This window comes from Mustelus asterias, chromosome 2 (assembly GCF_964213995.1).
Source record: "Mustelus asterias chromosome 2, sMusAst1.hap1.1, whole genome shotgun sequence".
Classification (NCBI taxonomy): Eukaryota; Metazoa; Chordata; class Chondrichthyes; order Carcharhiniformes; family Triakidae; genus Mustelus; species Mustelus asterias.
In genome coordinates, this window is record NC_135802.1 from 120512829 (window position 1) to 120538522 (window position 25694).

Consider the following 25694-nt stretch of genomic DNA (forward strand, 5'->3'; position numbering starts at 1 on the left):
ACAGACACCTCCAGACGCTGAAATATGCCCTCATAAGAACAGGATATGGTGCTCAACTCATCGATCGACAGTTCCGACACGCCACAGCGAAAAACCGCACCGACCTCCTCAAAAGACAAACACGGGACACGGTGGACAGAGTACCCTTCGTCGTCCAGTACTTCCCCGGAACGGAGAAGCTACGGCATCTTTTCTGGAGCCTTCAACATGTCATTGATGAAGACGAACATCTCGCCAAGGCCATTCCCACACCCCCACTTCTTGCCTTCAAACAACCACACAACCTCAAACAGACCATTGTCTGCAGCAAACTACCCAGCCTTCAGGAGAACAGTGACCACGACACCACACAACCCTGCCACAGCAACATCTGCAAGATGTGCCGGATCATCGACACGGATGCCATCATCTCACGTGAGAACACCATCCACCAGTTACGCGGTACATATTCTTGCAACTCGGCCAACGTTGTCTACCTGATACACTGCAGGAAAGGATGTCCCGAGGCATGGTATCTTGGGGAGACCATGCTGACGCTACGACAACGGATGAATGAACACCGCTTGACAATCACCAGGCAAGAGTGTTCTCTTCCTGTTGGGGAACACTTCAGCGGTCACGGGCATTCGGCCTCTGATCTTCGGGTAAGCATGAGAATCATAGAATCATAGAAACACTACAGTGCAGAAATAGGCCATCTGGCCCATCGAGTCTGCACCGACCACAATCCCACCTGGGCCTGACCCCCATATCCCTACACATTTACCCGCTAATCCCTCTAACCTACGCATCTCAGGACACTAAGGGGCAATTTTAGCATGGCCAATCAACCTAACCCGCACATCTTTGGACTGTGGGAGGAAACCGGAGCACCCGGAGGAAACCCACGCAGACACAAGGAGAATGTGCAAACTCCACACAGACAGTGACCCAAGCCGGGAATCGAACCCAGGTCCCTGGAGCTGTGAAGCAGCAGTGCTAACCACTGTGCTACCGTGCCTCCCAGAGCTACCGTTCTCCAAAGCAGCCTTCACGACACACGACAACGCAGAGTCGCTGAGCAGAGACTGATAGCCAAGTTCCGCACACATGAGGATGGCCTCAATTGGGATCTTGGGTTCATGTCACACTATCTGTAACCCCCACGACTTGTCTGGACTTGCAAAATCTCACTAACTGTCCTGGCTGGAGACAATACACATCTCTTTAACCTGTGCTTAACCCTCTCTCCACTCACATTGCATATACCTTTAAGACTTGATTACCTGTAAAGACTCGCATTCCAACCATTATTTTGTAAATTGAGTTTGTGTCTTTATATGCCCTGCTTGTGAACAAAACTCCCATTTGAAGGAGCAACAGGTGATGAAGGAGCAGCGCTCCGAAAGCTAGTGGCTTTTGCTACCAAATAAACCTGTTGGACTTTAATCTAGTGTTGTGAGACTTCTTACTGTGTTTTCCCGAGTCCAACGCCGGCATCTCCACATCATGACTCTTATCGTTCAGCCAGTCCCTAACCAGGTCTATAATTTGCCTCCAGTTCTGGGAGCTTTCACTTCAGCGAACAATTCTTTTTGGAGACTTTATGAAATATCTTCCAGAAGTCCATATAAAAAACATTCACAGATATTCCCCTGTTCACCACTTTAATCACCTCTTCAGAACATTGTAAAACATCTCAAATTTTTGATATTAATAAATCTGCAATAAAGGCAACTTAAACCGGTACTTAAAATGTTCTCCATCCAATACATTATTATTTAACAAGTCAGGACTCCTCCCATTGTGTAAATTTAGTGCTACACAATAAGATTTTAAAAAAATTCCATCCAGGTTTATAGCATCTTACTATGTGTCTTTCACTTTCCCACACTGATTTTCCACATTTCAGAAAGGAATGCTTCTGGCAGAAAGTATACCAAAATACTACTCTCTAATGAGACAGAAAATGGCTACTGTGAGCTATAACTACTTTCACAAACATGGAGCTCCAGTGCCCACCCATCTCAAAATTTGTCCTCTCTCATACTCAGCAAAATCCGTAATTAATACCTCATACCTAGAAACTGCATATGCATTAATGAATGAATATCTAATGAGTTGATGTTTCACTATTATTTTAAAACAACATTAATCCATTTACTATATACCCAAGTAAAAGTCGATATTATGCAAATATTAACCTTAGTTTTTGACCAAAGTTCCTTGGGTGCCCCGTTCCCCTTGCTGCTCCCTCTGGGGGTGTTTGCATACACACCAAAAAGAGGTTGCAGTCCAGGAAGATCTGCTGTGGATCTTCTTGATGTGGAGATGCCGGCGTTGGACTGGGGTAAACACAGTAAGAAGTCTCGCAACACCAGGTTAAAATCCAACAGGTTTATGTGGATTTTGCTACCAAATAAACCTGCTGGACTTTAACCTGGTGTTGTGAGACTTCTTACTGCATTGGTCTTCTTGACCACTGGGAGTTGATTGAACATTTGTTATGCTAATGTTGGCAAAATCACAGCACTCGACACTGAGGCACCCCTGCAACCAAACAAATTGCCAATCTCACCCTGTCGTACTGGGACTTGGAACAAAAAAGCACAATCTGTCCAACCTGTATTATCATAATGGACCAATCAGTGGGACAATCACATAGACCAGTCAATCCATACAGGATACAGATCCAAATCAGGCACGCATGACAACCCTTCAAAATATTATTCATGTAAAAGGCAGCCCTTAAAACTTTGCCTAAAGTAATTGGTCTCAAAAATTTGACTTTTACATGGGTACATATGTATTTTGAACAGAACAATAAGTTTTGTCCTTTCTTTATCAGTAAATTTATGGCTTTAATGTGCGAATGGAAATTGTGATTTGACTTTTATGCATTCAACATACCTATGCAAACAAGGTCCATGAAGCCATACATTCCATAGCAGATCTGAAATAAGATGTCTCTTCGCTGCCAAATTGCAGCAGGACTGAAGGCTGACCATAAGAGCCAGGTCACACTTGCTATCAGAAAAAGGCAACCGAGGATCACTGCTATTATTTGAACCTTCTCAACCAAGGTCACTGTGATAGGTTCCCACTGCAGGATGGAAAAAAGAACAATTTTGAGAACATCACTATTTTTTGGAAAACAAATGGTTCCCACCATTCATACAGATTGTTTTCTGAAAACATTAAGATATCATTTTGTGTTTGCAACAAATTGCAAATTTATGTTTGCCACAGTTCTGTGCAGATAATTTTGTGGATATGCCAAGCACTATCCCCACAAAGAAAGACAATTTTTTATTGCCAACATACTTCCTTCCCACTCCCTTTCTTCCTTTTCAGATAATAATCCAATTTCCTTTTGAATGTCTTGATTGAACCTGCCTCCACCATACTTTCAAACAGTGTATTCCAGGTCCTAACTCCTCTCTACGTAAAAAGGTCTTTTCTCAGGTCATTATTGCTCCTTTTGCCAATTAACTTAGTCTATGCCTCTGGTTCTCAATAATTCCAGCAATGGGAACAGTTTCTTCCTTTCTACTCTGTCCAGGCCCCACATCATTTTGAATATCTCCATCAAATCTAACTTCCTTATAATCAGAAATAATATATTTTTATTATGCATTAATTTTAGTTGCATTTGTAGACTGTGTGAGGTACTTCCATTATTAAAAGTGTTTTTTTTTGTTAAATATCGCAAGAGGCCAAAAACAGGATATGTGCTGGCGAGCCCTCAGAATGCGATTTTCCCCATCCATCACCAGTGATCAAATCAGTTTCATGTCCAGTAAGGGCACGAACCTGATTAGCACAGAATATAATAAATTTAACTTTGATTAGCTGGCATTATGCCACTATTTCTGCCCTCACCATATGTTTCCACCCACCTGATGTGCCATCACGCTCCGCGAATCACTACTGGATTTCAAAAATGAAAACCAGCCATGACAAACACACCGGGGCGCACAGTAAGGTATAGCTCCTGGGTGGTGAGGGGCATGGTTGACAGTCTGGCACTGCCCACTGGCACCTAGACACTGCCCCTTGCAGTACCAATATGGCAGTCCTGGCAGTGCCAAGGAGGGGCCTCTGCGGAGCTGTATTGAGTGGGTTTCCCATGTGTGTGTGTGTGCATGCATGCACACGCATGGCAGGTGGAGGAGAGGCAATGCCTATGAAGGGGGGTGATGTTTGTAATGAGTTGTAATGAGTTTGTAATAAGCTGCCGTGCTGGGCTGAGAGGTGGCAAATGGAGTTCAATGCGAAAAGTGTGAGGTGATTCACTTTGGAAGGAGTAACAGGATTACAGAGTACTGGGCTAATGGTAAGATACTTGGTAGTGTGGATGAACAGAGAGAGCTCGGTGTCCATGTGCATAGATCCCTGAAAGTTGGCACCCAGGTTGATAGGGTTGTTAAGAAGGCATACGGAGTGTTAGCTGTTATTGTTTGAGGGATTGAGTTTCGGAGCCAGGAGGTCATGTTGCAGCTGTACAAAACTCTGGTGCGGCCGCACTTGGAGTATTGCGTACAGTTCTGGTCGCTGCATTATAGGAAGGATGTGGAAGCATTGGAAAGGGTGCAGAGGAGATTTACTAGAATGTTGCCTGGTATGGTGGGAAGGTCTTATGAGGAAAGGCCGAGGGTCTTGACATTGTTTTCGTTAGAGAGAAGAAGGTTAAGAGGTGACTTAATAGAGGCATTGCAAGATGATCAGAGGATTAGATAGGGTGGATTGTGAGAGCCTTTTTCCTCGGATGGTGATAGCTAGCACGAGGGGACATAGCGTTAAATTGAGGGGTGATAGATATAGGACAGATGTCAGAGGTAGGTTTTTCACTCAGAGAGTGGTAAGGGCATGGAATGGCCTGCCTGCAGCAGTAGTAGACTCGCCAACATTAAGGGCATTTAAAGGGTCATTGGATAAACATATGGATGATATTGGAATAGTGTAGGTTAGATGGGCTTTTGATTGGTTTCACAGGTCGACGCAACATTGAGGGCCGAAGGGCCTGTACTGCGCTGTAATGTTCTATGTTCCATGTTTTGCATTTTTGATGCTTTTGATACCTAAAGTTGGCAGGCAGGACCCGATTCCAACATTCACAGTACTAGTGATTTTCATCAGCGCAGGATAGGGATGGGGTTTGCGCACTCCCAACCTGGCCGGTTCCATTCCTCCTTTCCTCCCCTGTCCCTACCCCGTCTTGCTTTGCATATTCAACATGTTTCTGGAAACATCTCCTGCATGCATGGTAATATCTCACCAAAATGCCATTCAGTGTGGTCAGTATCAGAAGCATGCTGGTACACTGCAGAGACCGTTCTGAAGGCTATGGGTGCCACACCACCAAAAAAGGTAGGTGCCACACATTGCAATCTGGTGGTCATAGAGTCTAAGCCAATTTGTTTGATGCAGAAAATAACAATTAGCTTTAAACAATGGATGAAAAGTGAAACAAAGTTTGAAAAAAACAGATGGGATTATGGGAGAGAGATAAAAGAGACAGAGGCAAAAATAAAATGGAATTCTCCATTATTAATCTTCTGTGGTAATGAGAATCCACACTTGGTGTTTAAAACTAATTGGACATCACCGTATAAAGCAATATTACCCCCATCCCCCCCCAACCGCAGTCCTGACTCCTCGTCCGCCATAGTCTGCCTCCACTCCCCCAAGCAGGCCAACCTCCCCACCCCGATGGCCAGCCCCAATCAGCCCCTTCCCTCCCTCTGCCTGTGATCTCGGTTGCAGAGTGGCAGCGGGACCCCACCCATCTCTCCCCAGAGGCCCCGCCTCCCCATTAGGCCCTGTCCCCCGCTGGTTCCACCCCCTTGCCAGTGGGCAGTGCCAGGGTGCCCCTTGGGCATTACCACTTTTCCCCTTGGGCAGTGCTGGAGGCCAGGCTGGCAATGCCCAGGGGCACCTCCCCCCCACCCTCCCCCCACCCTTCTCCCCCCACCCCCCCCTCCCCCTACCACCCCCTCCCCTCACCCCCCTCCCCTCCCCTACACCCCCTTCCCCCTTCCCCTCCCCCACCCCTCCCCTCTTCCCCCTCCCCTCCTCCCCCCTCCCCTCCCCCTTTCCCCTCCTCCCCCCTCCCCTCCCCCCTTCCCCTCCTCCCCCCTCCCCTCCCCCTTCCCCTCCTCCCCCCTCCCCTCCCCCTTCCCCTCCTCCCCCCTCCCCCCTTCCCCTCCTCCCCTCTTCCCCCCTCCCCTCTTCCCCCCTCCCCCCTCCCTCTTCCCCCCTCCCCCCTTCCCTCCCCTCTTCCCCCCCTCCCCTCCCCTCTTCCCCCCCTCCCCTCCCCTCTTCCCCCTCCCCTCCTCTCCCCCCTCCCCTCCCCTCTTCCCCCCTCCCCTCTTCCCCCCTCCCCTCTTCCCCCCTCCCCTCTTCCCCCCTCCCCTCTTCCCCCCTCCCCTCTTCCCCCCTCCCCTCTTCCCCCCCTCTCCTCTTCCCCCCCTCCCCTCCCCTCCTCCCCCCCCCTCCCCTCTTCCCCCTCCCCCTCCCCCTCCCCCCTACCCCTCCCCCCTCCCCCTCCCCCCTACCCCTCCCCCCTCCCCCTCCCCCTCCCCCCTCCCCCTCCTCCCCCCCTCCCCCACCCCCCTCCTACTCCCCCCCTACCCCCCTCCTCCCCCCCCTCCCCTACCCCCTCCTCCCCCCTCCCCTCCCCTACCCCCCTCCTCCCCCCTCCCCTCCCCCTACCCCCCTCCTCCCCCCCTACCCCCCTCCTCCCCCCTCCCCTCCTCCCCCCTCCCCTCCCCCCTCCTCCTCCCCCCCCCCCTCCTCCTCCCCCCCTCCCCCTCCCGGAGTCATGCGGAGGCTATAGCGCCCAGCGGGATGCCTGCTAAATGGCCTTTGCTTATGTCCCCTTAATTTTTCGCCTCTAGCCCTATCTTACTATCTCGCCTTGCCAGAGCCGAAAAGATTGTGGCCGTAGTTTTCAGGAATATTTTAGAGGAAGACAGCGAGGTAGAGACAAAGAAGTATGGGAGGCGAATTTTAGAGCTTTGACTCTCCGCAGCTGAAGGCACAGCCACCAGTGATGGAGCAATTAAAATCAGGAATGTACAAGGTGTCAGGTGAGAGGATGTGTCAACGGTAACAAAGGTATGGTTGTAACAGCAGATGAGCTGAGTCGGGGTAGGGTTAGGCAATGTACAGAGGTAGAGTTAGATAATCTGAGTGATGGAACAGATATGTCGTCAAAAGGTCATAACCCCCAAGGCCAGATTGGCAACCAAGGTTGAAAACTGTTTGTTTCAGCCTCTGACAATTACCAGCGAATGTAACTGTAATGGTGGCTAAACAATGGAATTTGTGATGGGGACTAAACATAATGGATTCTGTCTGCCTAATTTTTAGAGTCATAGAGGTTTACAGCATGGAAACAGGCCCTTCAGCCCAACTTGTCCATGCCGCCTTTTTTAAAACCCCTAAGCTAATCCCAATTGCCTGCATTTGGCCCATATCCCTCTATGCCCATCTTATCCATGTAATTGTCTAAATGTTTTTTAAAAGACAAAATTGTACCCGCCTCTACTACTGCCTCTGGCAGCTTGTTCCAGATACTCACCACCCTCTGTGAAAACATTGCCCCTCTGGACACTTTTGTATCTCTACCCTCTCACCTTAAGCCTATGCCCTCTAGTTTTAGACTCCCCTACCTTTGGGAAAAGATATTGGCTATCTATCTGATCTATGTCTCTCATTATTTTATAGACCTCTATAAGATCACCCCTCAGCCTCCTACGCTCCAGAGGAAAAAGTCCCAGTCTATCCAGTCTCTCCTTATAACTCAATCCATCAAGTCCCGGTAGCGTCCTAGTAAATCTTTTCTGCACTCTTTCTAGTTTAATAATATCCTTTCTATAATAGGCTGACCAGAACTGTACACAGTATTCCAAGTGTGGCCTTACCAATGTCTTGTACAACTTCAACAAGACGTCCCAACTCCTGTATTCAATGTTCTGAAAATGTTCTGACCAATGAAACCAAGCATTATCATTTTTAGTTCTATTTGAATGTGAATCTCTCAGCAGGATACGGTTTTTGGTGCAGCAAGGTTCACCTTTCATTCTGCATGTGTAGAAGCTGCTGTCCAATTTCCACATAAATAATGATGAACACTATTAACCATATAACAGATCTCACCAAGAGTTTCTTCAGTGGATTATAATCCTTATCTCAATTCATAAACCATCTATCTTGCCCATATTGAATTTGGGATTACTGCCTGGGAGGGTGGTAGAGACAGGATGCCTCACATCTTTTAAAAAGTACTTGGAACGCCATAACATCTAAGGCTATAGGCCAAGTGCTGCCAAGTGGGATTAGGTGGCAGGTCAGGGCCTTTTATGCATTGATGCAGACTCGATGGGCCGAAAGGCCTCTTCTGCATTGTAGGATTACCTATTCCGCTTAACTTCAAATTTTACTTTACATAAAATTTGTAAAACAAATCAGATGCAACTGAATGGAGAGAGTTTTCTTTCCCAATAATTAAATATCCTCTGTTATTCCATCTGGAACTTGATATATGATCTATGCACTGTCATGTTTGCAGAATTAGCCAAGTCTACAAATTAGTATCTTACAAATGCATTCAGTAATTTTGATGTATCAGAAGTAAATCAACCCTTGGACCCCTTGGATTAACTATCTCGCAATGAACAAGCATTAAATTCATCATTAATAGGAGAACCAAATACTTAATTAGAATTATTTTAAAAACAGCTGACTCTGACATTATCAGTTGCAGTTCAAATTGTAAAACCTCACTGCAATTATGAGATATTATTATTTGTGTATTATTATTTAAACCTGAACAGATGAGAATGTCAAAATAGTGAAAATCACTTTATCATTTCTGCACAGATATATTAATAAATTCACAGACGCATAGAGAAAAAGACAGATGCACCATTTTATCTATTGTGTGAAGGTGTAACATAACATATGTTTAGCATGAATAAAACTTCAACTTGAATATTCCTATCAGTTTCACTTTGTACAATTGAATGTTTTCAGTAATTATGAAAGTTTATTTTATTATTAGGAATTTTAATCAAGAAAAAATTCATTATTATATAACATGATGAAATTACTCATACTTATAAAATCATAGAATCCCTACATGCAGAAGGAGGCCATTCGGCCCATCGAGTCTGCACCAACCGAAATCCCACCCAGGCCCTATTCCAGTAACCCCTCATATTTACCCGGCTAATCCTCCTGACACAAGGGTTAATTTAGAACAAAGAACAATACAGCACAGGAACAGGCCCTTCGGCCCTCCAAGCCCGCGCCGCTCCCTGGTCCAAACTAGACCATTCTTTTGTATCCCTCCATTCCCACTCCGTTCATATGGCTGTCTAGATAAGTCTTAAACGTTCCCAGTGTGTCCGCCTCCACCACCTTGCCTGGCAGCGCATTCCAGGCCCCCACCACCCTCTGTGTAAAATATGTCCGTCTGATATCTGTGTTAAACCTCCCCCCCTTCACCTTGAACCTATGGCCCCTCGTGAACGTCACCACTGACCTGGGGAAAAGCTTCCCACCGTTCACCCTATCTATGCCTTTCATAATTTTATACACCTCTATTAAGTCTCCCCTCATCCTCCGTCTTTCCAGGGAGAACAACCCCAGTTTACCCAATCTCTCCTCATAACTAAGCCCCTCCATACCAGGTAACATCCTGGTAAACCTCCTCTGAACTCTCTCCAAAGCCTCCACGTCCTTCTGGTAGTGTGGCGACCAGAACTGGACGCAGTATTCCAGATGCAGCCGAACCAACGTTCTATACATCTGCAACATCAGACCCCAACTTTTATACTCTATGCCCCGTCCTATAAAGGCAAGCATGCCATATGCCTTCTTCACCACCTTCTCCACCTGTGACGTCACTTTCAAGGATCTGTGGACTTGCACACCCAGGTCCCTCTGCGTATCTACACCCTTTATGGTTCTGCCATTTATCATATAGCTCCTCCCTACATTATTTCTACCAAAATGCATCACTTCGCATTTATCAGGATTGAACTCCATCTGCCATTTCTTTGCCCAAATTTCCAGCCTATCTATATCCTTCTGTAGCTTCTGACAATGCTCTTCACTATCTGCAAGTCCTGCCAATTTTGTGTCGTCCGCAAACTTACTGATCACCCCAGTTACACCTTCTTCCAGGTCATTTATATAAATCACAAACAGCAGAGGTCCCAATACAGAGCCCTGCGAAACACCACTAGTCACAGGCCTCCAGCCAGAAAAAGACCCCTCCACTACCACCCTCTGTCTTCTGTGACCAAGCCAGTTCTCCACCCATCTAGCCACCTCCCCCTTTATCCCATGAGATCCAACCTTTTTCACCAGCCTACCATGAGGAACTTTGTCAAACGCTTTACTACAGTCCATATAGACGACATCCACGGCCCTTCCCTCGTCAACCATTCTGGTCACTTCTTCAAAAAACTCCACCAGGTTAGTGAGGCATGACCTCCCTCTCACAAAACCATGCTGACTATCGTTAATGAGTTTATTCCTTTCTAAATGCGCATACATCCTATCTCTAAGAATCTTCTCCAACAACTTCCCCACCACGGACGTCAAGCTCACCGGCCTATAATTACCCGCGTTATCCTTCCTACCCTTCTTAAATAACGGGACCACATTAGCTATCCTCCAATCCTCTGGGACCTCACCTGCGTCCAGTGACGAGACAAAGATTTGCGTCAGAGGCCCAGCGATTTCATCTCTCGTCTCCCTGAGCAGCCTTGGATAGATTCCATCAGGCCCTGGGGATTTGTCAGTCTTTAAATTCTCTAACAAACCTAACACTTCCTCCTTTGTAATGGAGATTTTCTCCAACGGTTCAACACTCCCCTCCGAGACACTCCCAGTCAACACATCCCTCTCCTTTGTGAATACCGACGCAAAGTATTCATTTAGGATCTCCCCTACTTCTTTGGGCTCCAAGCATAATTCCCCACTTTTGTCCCGGAGAGGTCCAATTTTTTCCCTGACAACCCTTTTGTTCCTAACGTATGAATAAAATGCCTTGGGATTCTCCTTAATCCTGTCTGCCAAGAACATTTCGTGACCCCTTTTTGCTCTTCTAATTCCCCGTTTGAGTTCTTTCCTACTTTCTTTGTACTCCTCCAGAGCTCCCTCCGTTTTTAGCTGCCTGGACCTACCATACGCCTCTCTTTTCTTTTTGACCAGTCCCTCAATTTCCCTGGTTATCCACGGTTCTCGAATCCTACCCTTCCTATCCTTCTTTTTAACAGGCACATGCCTGTCCTGTAGCCCTAACAACTGTTCCTTAAAAGACTCCCACATGCCAGATGTGGATTTACCCTCAAACAGCCTCTCCCAATCAAGAGCTGCCAATTTCTGCCTAATCCCACTAAAGTTAGCCTTCCCCCAATCCAACACCTTACCCTTGGGACACCACTCATCCTTTTCCATCACTATCCTAAAGCTAACAGAATTGTGGTCACTATTTGACACATGTTCCCCTACCAAAACTTTGAAGACCTGACCGGGCTCATTCCCCAGTACGAGGTCCAGTATAGCCCCCTCTCTAGTCGGGCTATCTACATATTGTTCCAAAGAACCCTCCTGTACGCATTTTACAAATTCCTCCCCATTCAGAGTCCCTGCTCTCAGCGATTTCCAGTCTATACCAGGGAAATTGAAGTCTCCCACTACAACAACCCTATTTTTCCTGCACCTATCCAGTATCTCCTGACATATCCGTTCTTCCACTTCCCTTGGGCTGTTGGGGGGCCTGTAGTACACCCCCAACATAGTGACTGCGCCCTTCCTGTTTCTAAGCTCCACCCAGAGTGACTCGTTACACGACCCCTCTGAATTGTCCTCCCTCTGCACCGCTGTAATATGCTCTCCAACTAATACTGCTACTCCCCCACCTCTTTTGGCCCCTCCTCTGTCTCGCCTAAAACACTTGTACCCCGGAATATTCAGCTGCCAGTCCTGTCCCTCTTTCAACCAAGTCTCTGTCACCGCAACCACATCCAAATTCCTCGTGAGCATTAAGGCCCTAAGTTCATCTGTCTTACCTGCTACGCTCCTTGCATTGAAGTATAAGCACTCCAGACATGGTCAATCAACCTTACCCACACATCTTTTGCAATTACAAAAAAATCATAAATATGCCTTTAGTATCCAATTTCAGTATGTTAAACTAAAAGCAAGCAACCAATGTGTTACCAATATTAAAATATAGTTAGTGTTTTTGTTCAAATAATAGACAAACATTGTGAATCTGTTCACACTCTTCTACTAATGTCAAACAATGCGGTTTCAATTCACAGTATGTATTCTTTTATATTCTATATAAAGCAGTATTTGTTTCTTATCTTAAAATTATAATTGTAATGGGGATAAATGTGACATCAGTACATACAGAGGTATTTATCACAATTCTTTCTGGATTGAATGGTCACATGCTCATGCTGAGGTCTTATTTCTGTGTCTGGACAGCAGAAGCACACATCAGTTTGAGCTGTGGAAACATTTGATGCAAACTTACTCTCAATATTTTAGGCAGCTCACATTGTCAGAAGCATCTTCATGTGAACACATAAAATAAAGTTCACTGGATATTAAAGGTGCACTGTCATAACTAATTAAACATAAACAAAGTCTATCATCGTAACATGAAAGCCTCCCCGAGGTAGACATCTCAGCCTATGGTTTGAAATAGACTTTTTTATTGAATACTTCATATGAAGACTCTTTACCTGGCATGGTCTTTTCATCTTTATTGCCACAACATGGTATCTGTAACAGCAAATCTCACAGCTCCATGATCCCCTTTCACTAATCCATTTCAAAAGACATGGCTGGTGCGAGTAACGTACTGAACCATCACATCGACAAGGACTCAGCAATTCACCCTTAAGGAGGCACAAAGGGAGAACAAAAAAGATTTTAAAAACTGCAGTACAGTTGTCACAAACTTGTGTAAATGTGCTTAGTTCAGATGTTCCCTCATGAAATATATCTTCAGGTACCATACCATTTTCAAAGTATTCAAATTAATTTGGAGTGCTTTTAAACCTATACTTGATCAAGTTTCTGTCGATTTCATTTCTTTTTTCAAATGGTCTTTAAAAAAAGCTGAGATTTGAATAGAAAGTGCCTGATCTGAACTTTAGATATAATACTTTCAGATGTGTCTTTTTCTTTGACACACAAATCTGAAGTACTTTTTTTTAGTTTTTCAGTTCCTGATCTCGAACATGAAATAAAGGAAGGTATGAATTATTGATCTTGAACTGATACACAAAGAAGAAGAAGAAAATAAAATAGACAGTTGCCACATCTCTTGCCAAATAGGAATTTTCCAATGTGTATCTCTCCAGATGTACAGCTGAGCTTCTGGATCAGATCTTAGAGCCACTCTGGCAAAACAAAATCTGGGTTGTGTGGTTTACGTCATCAGTCTGGCGGGACAGGATCTGATAAAGCCTGCGGGCTGGCTCCACAGAGATAAGGAGGCACCCCGATCAGAACTGACGATAAACTCCCCCCACCCGCTCCACGAAGGTTTCAGGGGTCTCTCTCTCTCCCTCCCCACCCCCCCATTGCCATGGAACAATTATTAGGGGCTCTTCCCCCCCTCCCCCCAGAACAGCCACCACGGCAGTATCGCCACCACTCCTCCGCTCAATGCCTGCTCTGCCCTCCTGCCCCATCACTGCAAGGCCCCCCCCCCCCCCCCCCCCCCCCCCACCAATGCAAGTTTCCCCTTCAATGGCCACTCCCCTCCCTTCAAAGACCTCAGCACTCTCCCTCACCACACACAATGAGAACCCCCCACAATTGGGCTCCCCAGAGGCCCCATCCCTGGCAATCTGGCAATGTCCCCAGCATAGGCTGGTACTGCCAACCTGGTGTTGTGAGATTTCTTACTGTGTTTACCCCAGTCCAACGCCGGCATCTCCACATCATGACTGCCAACCTGTGCCAGGGGCCAGTATCAGGGCGCAATGACCAGGCATGTTAAGAAGGCGTACGGTGTGTTAGCTTTTATTGGTAGAGGGATTGAGTTTCTGAGCCAGGAGGTCATGCTGCAGCTGTACAAAACTCTGGTGCGGCCGCATTTGGAGTATTGCGTACAGTTCTGGTCGCCGCATTATAGGAAAGATGTGGAAGTGTTGGAAAGGGTGCAGAGGAGATTTACCAGGATGTTGCCTGGTATGGTGGGAAAATCGTATGAGGAAAGGCTGAGGGGCTTGAGGTTGTTTTCATTAGAGAGAAGAAGGTTAAGAGGTGACTTAATAGAGGCATACAAGATGATCAGAGGATTAGATAGGGTGGATAGTGAGAGCCTTTTTCCTCCGATGATGATGGCTAGCACGAGGGGACATAGCTTTAAATTGAGGGGTGAGAGATATAGGACAGATGTTAGAGGTAGGTTCTTTACTCAGAGAGTAGTAAGGGCGTGGAATGCCCTGCCTGCAACAGTAGTGGACTCGTCAACATTAAGAGCATTCAAATGGTTATTGGATAAACATATGGATGCTATTAGAATAGTGTAGATTAGAGGGGCTTTAGATTGGTTTCACTGGTCGGCGCAACATCGAGGGCCGAAGGGCCTGTACTGCGCTGTAGTGTTCTATGTAGTGGTCTATGCCCTCTTCCTCTGGAGGTATTTTGACCTTGGTACCCATGGCAGGAACCCCTCAATTGTTTCTCTCCCTTGTAAAAGCTGTTATGAACTTCACCGATGTTATGTCAGGTCAGCGAGGTTTGAATATTCAGTGAGGGAGGAATCATGTGGTGTGTTGGCCCTTTAATAATATGTAAATTCATTAAAATGTACTTAAAAGAAGTTCCCACCCTTTTTGGGCAGGAACTTTGCTATGTCACCAGTCATAAAAAAAGTCAGAAAGAGATCCCGCTGGTAAGAATCTCGTTTCCCGACTCTCACAAGACTTTGCACCCGCGCTGTCATTCTCACTGATGGTAAACACAGGCACAAAATTGCCCCCGGTGTCTAAGTAACAATGTCTGAAGCTTAGGAATGAGTTGCCTATTCTCTTGGTCATGGATCATGCATTATGTGTGTTAAACAAATGAGCATGAATCTTAAAAAGTATGAACCATATTCATTCGTAGAAAGACAAAATCACAGCTATAGAAAATGCTTACAAATTAGGTAGCTTCATGGCTAAAACCTAAAAGTTAGCAATTATCAATTTGCAATTGATCGGATATATAATCAGTGGCAAACCTCACTGGATCTTGAATAAATTGTGCTGTAGCCACGTCTAGAATGTCATTCATTTCAACAAGGCCATTGACACAAAAGAAGCAGGCCTGCTACTCCAAGGAAAATCCACAACACAAAATCAGTCTTATATCATAAACTTGTTTCACTACACAATGCATTAGGTATGCAGGAAATTTCATATTACTCAGTTGGTGACGTCTTTGTGTGTCATGCTGGTTCTTCAATCTCATATACTTCAGCCTTGCTGCCATTGTCTTCAGAATCACTTATGTCAATTACAACAAGCTCAACTTCTCAAAATGACCCTTACTCTTCAACCATACCCTCTATAGCCGCAGCTGATTCTTTATTGCATATCACAGTACGCTGTGTTGTGAATAGTTGATTGCTTTCCTTACTCATAACTTTTCATCCATGATTTGTTTCCTTCCTTTATCTCCAGCTTTTAAATGCTGCTTTGTCTGTCCATCTGAATCACATGATTCTGTTTTATTATGCTTATATGTATTGATGTGCTCTTCATTTTTTGATTCAATAAGGCAGGTTACAGATTGTGTTTGTGAGTTCTTTTGAGTGTGGCAATCATAGTTTCTAATAAATTTCTGCAAATTTTAAGCTTTGCGATTGTGTTTTTAAAATTCCATAAATCTTCCTATTTTTCCATCATCGTTTCTATGTATATCAAGATGACGGATGCTAGTGCTGAAGAAAAACTTTCCATTTCAGCTAACATTGTCAGTATCAATCACTCTTAAGACTGCTTTAGCATAAACAGATTGTCCAATAGAAATTGCACTGGTAACAGTTTTAGCTACATACAGACTATTTTAATCAAAATTCCTTAAACACCCTCACACAGTACTTTGTATGTTCATTTTTACTTAACAAGCAGCATTTAATATTCAAAGAACCAAAGAACTCACAATAACACAACAAAAAGGTTTACATACATATACATATGTCATGCTGATAAGTGTTCAACAACACTGTTACCCATTTTTATTTACTAATCATAAATGAAATAAGCCGCATGCAGTTATTAATTAACATATTGGACAACATTAAGCTAAAAGCAATGCAAAGCTCTGTCTCCTCTGTCAAGTACCTTAAACTAGCTTCAAGAGTATTTATTGTCGACTGCTCCAGTGTAACATATTTTTCCGATGTTCCCACTAATCACCCAAATGTCTGTCGGTGTGCCCACGTCCTCCAAAAACTGGATTGATACCTCAACATGCAAAAAAAATCTAATTCACTTCCCCAATGGGTTTTGACCATGTTTAGAATTTTCTGAACTGCAAAATATTATCCAGGGATTTGGCAGGTGTAAAGTGTTAGTTCCAGTTTTTCAACTCTTAGAATCCTTGAAATCTTCGAGGTAGTTTTGCAAATTCAAAGTACTGGCAGGAAAGGCTTTCTCCCAGGTACAGAAATTCACAATTGCCCCTGTTAACTAATAATCTATGATTACCAGCCGTAAATTAGCAAATGGAAAGCAACAGCAGAATGCAGCCACTTAAGATCTGTACTTTTGTGTTTCCCCAGCAAGCCCTGAAGAATTTCATAGCGACCTCAACTTTGTTGATAATGTGAGGGAACAATTCTTTTTCATGTAGTGACAATTTTGTCTCCAGGAGTTCTTGGTGATCATTATATATAAGGCTCACTTGCAATGTTTCAAGTAAAATAGATTTATGTTCTTATATAATAACATTTATTAGCATGTATGAATCTATCAGTTGGATGGCAATGTATTGAAGCTTGTGGGAAGATTTATTTTGGTTTTGTCTAACTTGAGGTTCTGTCTGGGCTGTAATATCAGTATTTCTATGATGCCTTTTGGAGTATGTGCTGTACAATGATGCAACGCAGGTTAAAGAGCAGTTTCCAATGGAATCTGGATTTAGGCATTGCAAAATGGAATGTGCTTAAAATGTACTTCTGCATGATAATTTGTGTTATGATTGGAATTTCAAAGTTCAACTCTGGAACCAGAATGGACGTTTCAGTGTTAGCTTTCCAGCTGCAAAGGATAATAATCGCTTGACTGGAATATTCAGCCGGATATAGCACAATTTTAACTCGAGTGCTTTGCTGAGTCTGACAAAATTTGGAATCATGCCAATCTCCATGTTATTCTCATTACCAATAGTGACTACACTTCAAATGTATTTCATTCACTATAACACACTTAAAATATCCAGAGGTTATGAAAAGTGCCATATAAACGCAAGTCCAATATCAAGGGGTACGATTACAAGAGAGCTGAAAAATCAGGTTCACGCCAATTTCTCGCCTCTCGTGATCTTACCGGCACCGGACATCCGGCACGATTTCAAGTGCGAGGTGAATAATTTATTGACATTACATTCAAATCTGATTTTACATTGAATTAATGAACCCAGGATGGAATTGTCTGGACTCACTTGCCTGTGTGACCTCTCCAGGAGAGGCTCTCTTCGGCAAGAATCATAGCTGGTCCCCAGCAATGGGGGCAAGGGGGTGCCCCTTGGCAAGTGCCAGCCTGGCACTGCCAGCCTGACACTGCCCACTGGGTGCCCTGGCACTGCCCACTAGGCTGTGCCAAGGGGGCTGGGGCCGGGGGGGGGGGGGGGGTGGGGTCTGTTGGGGGGGGCAGAGGGGGGTGGCCAGTCGGTGGTGGGGGGACCTGCTGTGCACTCTGCATTGGGATTAGTCAGGGGAGAGAGGAGGAACAATTGGGGCTAGCCATGGGGGAGGGGGTCAGGCAGCTGGTCATGGTCGGGGGATGGTCGGGCAACCGCTCATGGGGTGGGGGGGTGGGAGGGGGGAATCGATCCCTCGCAATAGGTCATGGGCCCCCTGCTGTCAGCCAGCCTCCATGGCATAAACATACCAGCCCAGGGGGGCTGGCTGGGGTGGTATGTTTATGCCATGGAGGCTGACTGACAGCAGCAGAGGCTGAATGACAGGTCTCTGCTGCCAGAAACCCTCCCGGTTTCACACCCATCCTGGACTTATAATATTTATGGTAACATCGCCACTCCCCCCCCCGCCCAGTCCCCCAGTCTAAGTTCAACCGCTGTATGGCTATATTCTACTTAACTAGCCATTGGAATTTTTTACATTTCACTATTATTAATGATTGTATGGACTGGTTAGATGATTGTAACAGAGTTAAGGAATTTAACAAGTAATAACAGTTTCTGAGCTGAAATTTTATGGGCGAAATTCAGAATTCAACTCAGCAGGATGGAATGTGAGACCTCAACTCAGCCGAGTCAATTTTGACTTCAGGTTGTGCACCTCACAACTATCTGTACATTGGGCATGATCGACATCCACTTGATGCAATCTCAGCAACATTTAAAGGAAGAATTGAGCAAGGACAGTTCACTGGAATTACTGCTGGGTGCAGTCAGAACCAGCAGGTACATGCTTTTCCCCAACAATGGGTGGAAGAACAAAGAACAGTACTGTACAGCACAGGAAACAGGCCCTTCGGCCCTCCAAGCCTGTGCCGCTCATTGGTCCAACTAGACCATTCGTTTGTATCCCTCCATTCCCAGACTGCTCATGTGACTATCCAGGTAAGTCTTAAACGATGTCAGCGTGCCTGCCTCCACCACCCTACTTGGCAGCGCATTCCAGGCCCCCACCACTCTCTGTGTAAAAAACGTCCCTCTGATATCTGAGTTATACCTCGCCGCACTCACCTTGAGCCCGTGACCCCTCGTGATCGTCACCTCCGACCTGGGAAAAAGCTTCCCACTGTTCACCCTACCTATACCCTTCATAATTTTGTACACCTCTATTAGGTCTCCCCTCATTCTCCGTCTTTCCAGGGAGAACAACCCCAGTTTACCCAATCTCTCCTCATAGCTAAGACCCTCCATACCAGGCAACATCCTGGGAAACCTTCTCTGCACTCTCTCTAACGCCTCCACGTCCTTCTGGTAGTGCGGCGACCAGAACTGGACGCAGTACTCCAAATGTGGCCTAACCAGCGTTCTATACAGCTGCATCATCAGACTCCAGCTTTTATACTCTATACCCCGTCCTATAAGGGCAAGCATACCATATGCCTTCTTCACCACCTTCTCCACCTGTGCTGCCACCTTCAAGGATTTGTGGACTTGCACACCTAGGTCCCTCTGTGTTTCTATACTCCTGATGGTTCTGCCATTTATTATATAACTCCCCCCTACATTAGTTCTTCCAAAATGCATCACTTCGCATTTATCTGGATTAAATTCCATCTGCCATTTCTCCGCCCAATTTTCCAGCCTATCTATATCCTGCTGTATTGTCCGACAATGTTCATCGCTATCCGCAAGTCCAGCCATCTTCGTGTCACACGCAAACTTGCTGATAACACCAGTTACACCTTCTTCCAAATCATTTATATATATCACAAATAGCAGAGGTCCCAGTGCAGGGCCCTGCGGAACACCACTGGTCACAGACCTCCAGCCAGAAAAAGACCCTTCCACTGTTACCCTCTGTCTCCTGTGGCCAAGCCAGTTTTCTACCCATCCCATGAGCCTTAACCTTCTTAACCAACCTGCCATGAGGGACTTTGTCAAATGCCTTACTGAAATCCATATAGATGACATCCACGGCCCTTCCTTCGTCAACCATTTTTGTCACTTCCTCAAAAAACTCCACCAAATTTGTAAGGCACGACCTCCCTCTTACAAAACCATGCTGTCTGTCACTAATGAGATTATTCCGTTCTAAATGCGCATACATCCTGTCTCTAAGAATCCTCTCCAACAACTTCCCTACCACGGACGTCAAGCTCACTGGCCTATAATTACCCAGGTTATCCCTACTACCCTTCTTAAATAACGGTACCACATTCGCTATCCTCCAATCCTCAGGGACCTCACCTGTGTCCAATGAAGAGACAAAGATTTCCGTCAGAGGCCCAGCAATTACATCTCTTGTCTCCCTGAGCAGTCTAGGATAGATGCCATCAGGCCGTGGGGATTTGTCAGTTTTAATGTTACCTAAAAAACCTAACACTTCAACCCTTGTAATGGAGATTCTCTCTAATGGGTTAACACCTCCCTCTGAGACACTCCCAGTCAACAAGTCCCTCTCCTTTGTGAATACCGATGCAAAATATTCATTTAGGATCTCCCCTATTCCCTTGGGTTCTAAGCATAATTCCCCTCCTTTGTCCCTGAGAGGTCCGACTTTTTCCCTGACAACTCTTTTGTTCCTAACATATGAATAAACTGCCTTAGGATTCTCCTTAATCCTGTCTGTCAAGAACATTTCGTGACCTCTTTTTGCCCTTCTAACTCCCCGTTTGAGTTCTTTCCTCCTTTCTCTGTATTCCTCCAGAGCTCCATCTGTTTTCAGTTGCCTGGACCTCACGTACGCCTCTCTTTTCCTTTTGATCAGATCCTCAATTTCCCTAGTTATCCACGGCTCTCGAATCCTACCTTTCCTATCCTTCCTTTTTACAGGCACATGCCTGTCTGCAGCCTTATCAACTGTTCCTTAAAAGACTCCCACATGCCAGACGTGGACTTACCCCCGAACAGCCTCTCCCAATCAACGGCCACCAATTCCTGCCTAATCCAACTATAGTTAGCCTTCCCCCAATTTAGCACCCTACCCTTAGGACAACACTCGTCCTTGTCCATTACTATCCTCAAGTTAACAGAGTTGTGGTCACTATTTGCCACATGTTCCCCTACCGAAACTTTGACAACCTGACTGGGCTCATTTCCCAGAACTAGGTCCAGTATAGCCCCCTCTCTAGTTGGGCTATCTACATACTGTTCCAAAGAACCTTCCAGTATGCATTTTACAAATTCCTCCCCGTCCAGACCCCCAGCCCTAAGCACTTTCCAGTCTATACCAGGGAAATTAAAGTCTCCCACTACAACAACCCTATTTTTTCTGCACATATCCAGAATCTCCTGACATATCCATTCCTCCACTTCCCGTGGGCTGTTGGGTGGCCTGTAGTATATCTCCAGCATAGTGATTGCACCTTTCCTGTTTCTGAGCTCCACCCACAGCGACTCATTACATGACCCCTCTAAATTGTCCACCCTCTGCACTGCTGTAATATGCTCCCTAACTAATACCGCTACTCCCCCACCTTTTTTAGCCCCTCCTCTGTCTCGCCTAAAACACTTATACCCCGGAATATTCAACTGCCAGTCCTGTCCTTTTAACCATGTCTCCGTCACCGCAACCACATCCAAATTCCGCGTAAGCATTAAGGCCCTAAGTTCGTCTGTCTTACCCGTTACGCTCCTCGCATTGAAGCAGATGCACTCCAGGCCCACTCAGGTCATCCTGCTCCAGAAAGCTCTTCTTCTTAGCTTGCCTTGCCCTGGCCCCCAGCTCGACCCCAGCCTCAGTACTTACTGACCTACTGTTTTGATCCCCTCCCCCCTGCCACACTAGTTTAAAATAGAAATTGAATGTTCAGAAACCAGTAGCTCTCACCAAGAAGGAGTGTAGCTGAGAAGGTAAGTAGCAGTAACGTGCCCACATCTTGGATGAAATGTAGGATGCACTTTAATTATCTAGTAGATCAGGAAAAGTGAGTACATTTACTGATTCAACCACATCTTGTGCTCCGTCCTCTCTTATTCTGTTTTACCAAGCATTCTGCATCTCCCTTTGCCCCACTCAACATTCAGCAGCACCCAGCTTTCATTTTCCAAGTACATCACCACCATCCCATCTATCCAGCCACACTGCCACTCGCCCCATTCTTATACAATGTAATGCTTCTGTTTCATCATCAACAAAAGGTGATGCTACTCACAGTCTGTGGCCCACAGACTTACAGCCTGGTGAGAAGCCTAACATCACCTGAAGCACCAGACATCTTTCAAACAGTGGGATTGGTCAATGATCATTTTAACCTTCAATGATCATGTTGAGGTATAAGTTTCATTCTGCTGTGAGGGAAGCTGCGGAGATGGTCTCCAGGTTCATAGCCACACTGTGGCAGACATTGTAATTTTGACCCAGCTTTGGGGGAGATGTTGAGAGACTGTTTGGTCTGCAGGATAAACAGCCACACTATACAAAAAAGATGCTGGCTGAGATTAAAATCTCTTTGATAAAAGCCATAGAGATGGCCCAGGAGACAGAATGCACTGAGCAAGGTGTTAGTGAATTACAGGGTGTGCCCAATGAGGTGAACCGGTTATGGCAGGAAATGGCTGCTGCGAGGAACAGTCGGAGTGAGGGCACAGCAGAGTCCGAGAGAGGCAGTACAGATGGAAGCATGTTTTTGGTGTGTGGCAGGGCACTCCCAGGAGACGTGCCAAAATTATATGTGTTTTTGCTGTAAGAAAAAAGGTCATTTGCAGTCTTGGTGCAGAGTAAAGCACGCAGGAAAGAATGCACAAAAATAATCGATGATTAAGGTAACACTGTTAAAGCAACTGGCTGAGGAACCCAACAAGGAATCTGAAATGTAGACGTTAAACCAGGTCCAACTCAACAAGGTACCACCTATTGAGATAGACCTGATGTCAACAGCGGACCTCGAAAGATGGAGGTCGACACTGGAGCTGCGGCCACAGTCATAAAGCTTTCAGATACCTCCAGAAAGGGATGCAACCCTTTAAGTCTGAGGCCATTTTATCAACCTATATTTGAGAGATACTGATGTTAGTAGGAGTAGCTGCAGTATCGGTATCCTAAGGAACCAGGCAGCACCTGTTCTAGTAATTAAGGGTCACAAACCTTGTCTCATATGTTGTATCTGGTTGAAACAGATAAGGTTGGACTGGCTGGAGATATTGAATGTTCAGGATGGAGTTCCTGTGCAGATACTCAGAAGTTTTCCAAAAGGAACTCGGCAAATAAAAGGGGCTAAAGCCAAAGTTTATTTGAACCCTGAGGCTACACTTAAATTCTTTTAAACCTGCCCAGTGCCTTATGTACTTCACCAAAAAGTAGGAGCAAAGTTAAAAAGATTTGGGTGTCATAAAACCAGTGCAGTTTTCTGAATGGGCTTCACCCATAGTCCCTATTTTGAAGCCAGATCGCACTGTAAGTATCTGTGGAGATGATAAGTTAACTGTGATAAGTCCAGATAAATCAATACCCCAGTCCGAGAATAGAAGACCTCTGTGCAAAATTAGCAGGAGGCCTTAAGTACATGTTAGATCTTAGTCATGCATACCAGCAGCTGGAGCTGGATGAAGACTCCCAAAAGTTAGTCATCATTAAAATCCACAAAGGGTTATATCTGTACCCTCATCTACCATTTGGGGTCTCATTGGTTTACGCCATTTTCCATTGGTTGCTGAAGGACTGTGAATAGAGTTCATAGAAATCATAGAATCCCTACAGTACAGAAAGAGGCCATTCGGCCCATCGAGTCTGCACCAACCACAATCCCACCCAGACCCTACTCCCATATCCCTACATATTTTACTCACTAATCCCTCTAACCTACGCATCTCAGGACACTAAGGGGCAATTTTAACATAGCCAATCAACCTAACCCGCACATCTTTGGACTGTGGGAGGAAACTGGAGCACCCGGAGGAAACCCACGCAGACACGAGGAGAATGTGCAAACTCCACACAGTGACCCAAGCCGGGAATCGAACCCAGGTCCCTGGAGCTGTGAAGCAACAGTGCTAACCGCTGTGCTACCATTGCGCTGTTCCACAAGAGTCTGAATGGACTTTGCCTTGGTGTCCCTAATGTGATATTGTGTCTGTACTTCTATGTTTCTCTTCTGCTTTCACTCATAGGTGGACTCAAGAGTCAGTGGGGGAAGGAGTGTGGTAATGTGGCCCCTTTAAGGAGGGATCTCTTGCAGGTCACATGATCAGACCCAATGGAGCAGAGGTGCAGGAACCTGGGCCAATCAGGAGCGAGGGCATGAGTCTTGGGACTGGAAGCACCTCAGTTGAAGCCAGGAGTAGAAGAGAGTAGATTGTGTATATGTTCTGTCAGACCCTTAGGGTGTAAATAGTTATTATAGTTTAATAAATCCTTGTTGTTGGAGCCACATCGAGTTGCCTTCAGTTACTACAAAGGTAAGCTCACTAAGTGTTTGTTGAAAGCCAATTCTGGTGACTTTCAATTCCCCAAAACATGCTTACAACATTGAGAGAATTGCCAAAGTGTGTAAGAGGAAAAAACTGCCTCAAATATACGGTATTGCCAAATTTCCACTGCCAGACCTGCACAGTGTAATTAATGAAATTAATTTCTGTCTATGATGGATCATTTCTTGTTGGCTACAGCATGTAAGAGTTAAAATTAATTATTGATGAGCTGTTTGTGCAAACTGCATAGAATATACATTGGAGTTCATTTCCATAGCTTTCTTCCCCTTGTCTATTGTAACTTTGTAGGAAAAGGTACCGACTGGAAAATAAATGTAACTGAATGTACACCATTCAGCTGAATTGATTTTTCCTGGATATAGTGTTAGTATTTGAAGAATATAGCACACATGTAAATACCCAAGGTTTTGGTATTTAGAAGCAAATTGAGTTCCATTACAGTCAGGTTCATCAACTCCTCCCAAAACACAAATATGTGCATTTAAAAAGTAATACATTTAGTCAGGTAAAAGAATGCCAAACATAGTGACTTGTCATATTATAATTTTAACTTTTCTTTATGCTTGAGCTTCCTCTTCAAGTTATATATTGTCAACATATGTCATTTTTATTTATGTTGTCTAATTTAATTTTGAGGATAGTCTCCACTGATCTTTTTACTGCATTTTTCCTGTTATGTTATGGCTAGTTGCTGATGTATTAATAAATGCATCTGATCGTTACTTACAACTTCAAGCAAAGCACCTTGTCAGGATGACAATCATTTTAACAGGTAGAGGGCCTGCTCCAAAATATTGTGTTGCATGGGTATAATTGTGACAACTTTTTATGGTTTGTTTGACATTCTATCAGCAGCAAATAAGGGTAATATTATCTAATAAAATTGTTAGATTATCAAATACTTCATCATTTAGCTTTTCTTACAACTACTTGAGATATAACTCAACATGTTAAACATGTCAAAGAGTGAGATAAATGTTGAAAACATCCAGCAGGTTAGGCAGCATTTGTGGTGTGTGAGGGAATCATGGTCAAAGATTGTATTTTTTGAGGCAGGAACTAATACAAAAGGGAAACTGGAAAGGAAACTCACCCTCCCAGTTGCTAAGAAAATTGAGACTGAAACTGAGGATTGGAAACCAAAACTTCTGGCTGAAATGATATAAGAACATAAGAACTAGGAGCAGGAGTAGGCCATCTGTCCCCTTGAGCTTGCACCGCCATTCAGTAAGATCATGTCTGATCTTTATTGTGGACTCCGCTCCACTTACCCGCCTGCTCACCATAACCCTTAATTCCTTTGCTTCGCTGGGCAGGGAATTCCACAGATTCACAACCCTTTGTGTGAAGAAGTTCCTCCTCAACTCAGTCCTAAATCTGCTCCCCCTTAT

At 45.1% G+C, this 25694-nt stretch overlaps 1 protein-coding gene across 1 annotated transcript in view; it reads right to left on the reverse strand.

Moving 5' to 3' along the window:
- The window catches only part of LOC144481005 (E3 ubiquitin-protein ligase MARCHF11-like), a 95565-nt gene that overhangs the window by 34938 nt on the left and 34933 nt on the right, over nt 1-25694 (reverse strand). The window contains exons 2-3 of the mRNA XM_078200633.1: nt 12753-12908; nt 2890-3082 (exon numbers count right to left, since the gene is read on the reverse strand). Coding sequence (XP_078056759.1) covers nt 2890-3082; nt 12753-12908 — 349 coding nt within the window. The remainder of the gene's footprint in view (nt 1-2889; nt 3083-12752; nt 12909-25694) is intronic.